Source organism: Sinocyclocheilus grahami, unplaced genomic scaffold (assembly GCF_001515645.1).
Source record: "Sinocyclocheilus grahami isolate Dianchi unplaced genomic scaffold, SAMN03320097.WGS_v1.1 scaffold21065.1, whole genome shotgun sequence".
Lineage (NCBI taxonomy): Eukaryota > Metazoa > Chordata > Actinopteri > Cypriniformes > Cyprinidae > Sinocyclocheilus > Sinocyclocheilus grahami.
In genome coordinates this window covers 817-3,128 of record NW_015518284.1, presented here as the reverse complement: position 1 = coordinate 3,128, position 2,312 = coordinate 817, and the positions used below count along the sequence as shown (strand labels likewise).

The window sequence follows — 2,312 nt, the reverse complement described above, 5'->3', positions numbered from 1 at the left end:
CAAAATAATGTTCTTTTTAGCAGCATCATGTGACCCCTTTAAATGTGTTTGCTGCCTTGCTACCTGTTTTCATCCCAGAGCCCTGCTAGAGAATGAGAAAAAGAAAAGGGAGGCAACAGAGAGAGAAAAGGAGAGGGTGGAGAGAGAAAAGCAGGAGATGATGATGAAGCTTCTCCAGTTTGAAGAGCAGACCAAAAAGGTTGAAAGAGGTAAGAAAAAAAGTATATTTTTCTCTTCAAAAAAGTAATACATATTTTCTTTAATGGTCTTGTTTGAAATTAACATTGAAATCCCAATGAAAACTGGAATGTCTTGTATCACCCTGAAGGTGTGTGAATATATATATATATATATATATATAAATTATTTTTTTAATATTTAAAAACATTGCATTGCATTATTACATTGCACATTTTATTGTATGTTAAATATATATTTAATTAATTAAATTTAGTTTTAAATATTTAATATAAAAAAAACATAAAAAAGAATGATTTGTAATAATGCTAATTATCATTATTATTATTATTAATATATTATATTGCATATTTTATAGAAAATGTATCACTGCAGAATGCTGTGATTGACCACCATACTAGTACATGCTTGCAATAAACGATGTTGTATAATTGAATGACTGCTGCCCCCTTATGGTTGATTTTGTGTATTGTTCAGATCTGAAAGAGCAGTTTGAGAGGGCACGGATCCTGGAGGAAGAGAGGCGGCGGGTGGAGGAGGAGGCGGCTCGTCTGGAGGCTGAGAGACAAGCGGCGCTGATGGCTAAAGAAGAGCTGGCCAGGCAAGCTGAGGACCAGATGAAAACTCAGGAGCAGCTGGTGAGCGGGAGACACCTTCACACACAAAACACACCTTATGACAGTGACAGACTACATATACTGTGATGAATTGTGTAATGTAATTGGGAAGTCCTTTTATTTATAGTGAACTGAAGCTTGATTGTTTTTTATACATAGGCAGCAGACTTGGCAGAATACACTGCAAAGATTGCCTTGCTGGAGGAAGCCAGGAGAGTCAAGGAAGAAGAAGCCAATGAATGGCAGAACAGGGTGAGTTTTGAACAGTATACACTACTAGATTAATGAAGAAATCATAAAAGTGGAATATATAGATACATTTTTCACCTTACAATGGACCTCTTCAATTCTCTCAGGCTAAAGAGGTACAGGACGATTTGGAAAAGACCCGTGAGGAGTTGCAGCATGTTATGTCGTCTCCTGTGGTTGCTGCCCCCATGGCTGCGCCCATGTCCATGATGGAGGAACCCCTGGAGAACGATCATGATGATCATGAGGAGAACAACAGCACCTACAGTGCTGAGCTGCAGGTGGAGGGCATTGAGGACCACCGCAACGAGGAGGAGCGCGTCACAGAGGCAGAGAAGAACGAGCGCGTGCAGAAACAGCTCATGGTAACATGCCTATCACGTTTCCTCAAGCATCAATCCGGATTAGTAGCAAGGATTGTGATTCATTCCAATCAGTCATCGAATTCTGATTCTGAAAAACACCTAAAACACATCCAGATTCATTCATTGATTCGTTCAGTAACTACTTCTGGAGGTTCTGCAGTTTTTGAGGATTATGATTTATTTTAGAATGCATTCAAGAGATTAGTTCAACACAGAGACGTTCGAAATTAAAACTCGTCTTATCTTATTTTCAGTTACATACACAACACTTGTATTGGGGATTTTGATTCATCTCAGTGATTCACTGAATCTTTTGAACACCTAAAAACAGATCCAGATTGGCTCACTGATTTGTTCAGTAACTTCTTCTAGAGGTTATGTTATATTTTATGTTTTGAGGAGTTTGAGGCATATCATTTATTCAGGAGATTCGTTTCAAAACAGAATTGTTCACATTTGATCCTTTTTAAGTTCATTCACATTCATATACACACATTACACTTACTTGCAGTGGGGATTTTGATTCATCTCAGTGATTCATTGAATCTTTTGAACAACTAAAAACAGATTCATTCACTGATTCATTCAGTAACCATTCAAGAGAGGTTACATTTTTTTTTACACCAGTGAGTGGTGTCCAGTGAATTTTTTTTCTCTTGAAGATTGAGTCATTATATCATTCATTCAGGGGATTAGATTTTTTGTTTTGTTTTTTGAAAACCTTAAAACTGATTAATTCAGATTAGTTATATTCCTGTAGGCTACATTGTTAATCACGTAGGCGGTGACCAGTAAGTTTTTTATTTTTTGAGCATTATGAGTCATTTTAGCATTTGTTTTGGAGATTCATTCAAAAACATAGATTCGTTCATTATTAGTCTTT

The 2,312-nt window shown here is 36.7% G+C and overlaps 1 protein-coding gene across 1 annotated transcript in view; it reads left to right on the top strand.

Annotated features, from left to right (window-relative positions):
• Positions 1–6: 6 nt before the first annotated feature.
• Positions 7–2,312, top strand: part of LOC107579877 (radixin-like) — a 3,092-nt gene continuing 786 nt past the window's right edge. Inside the window, exons 1-4 of the mRNA XM_016265665.1 lie at positions 7–209; positions 676–836; positions 975–1,067; positions 1,172–1,429. Coding sequence (XP_016121151.1) covers positions 8–209; positions 676–836; positions 975–1,067; positions 1,172–1,429 — 714 coding nt within the window. The 5' untranslated portion in view covers position 7. The remainder of the gene's footprint in view (positions 210–675; positions 837–974; positions 1,068–1,171; positions 1,430–2,312) is intronic.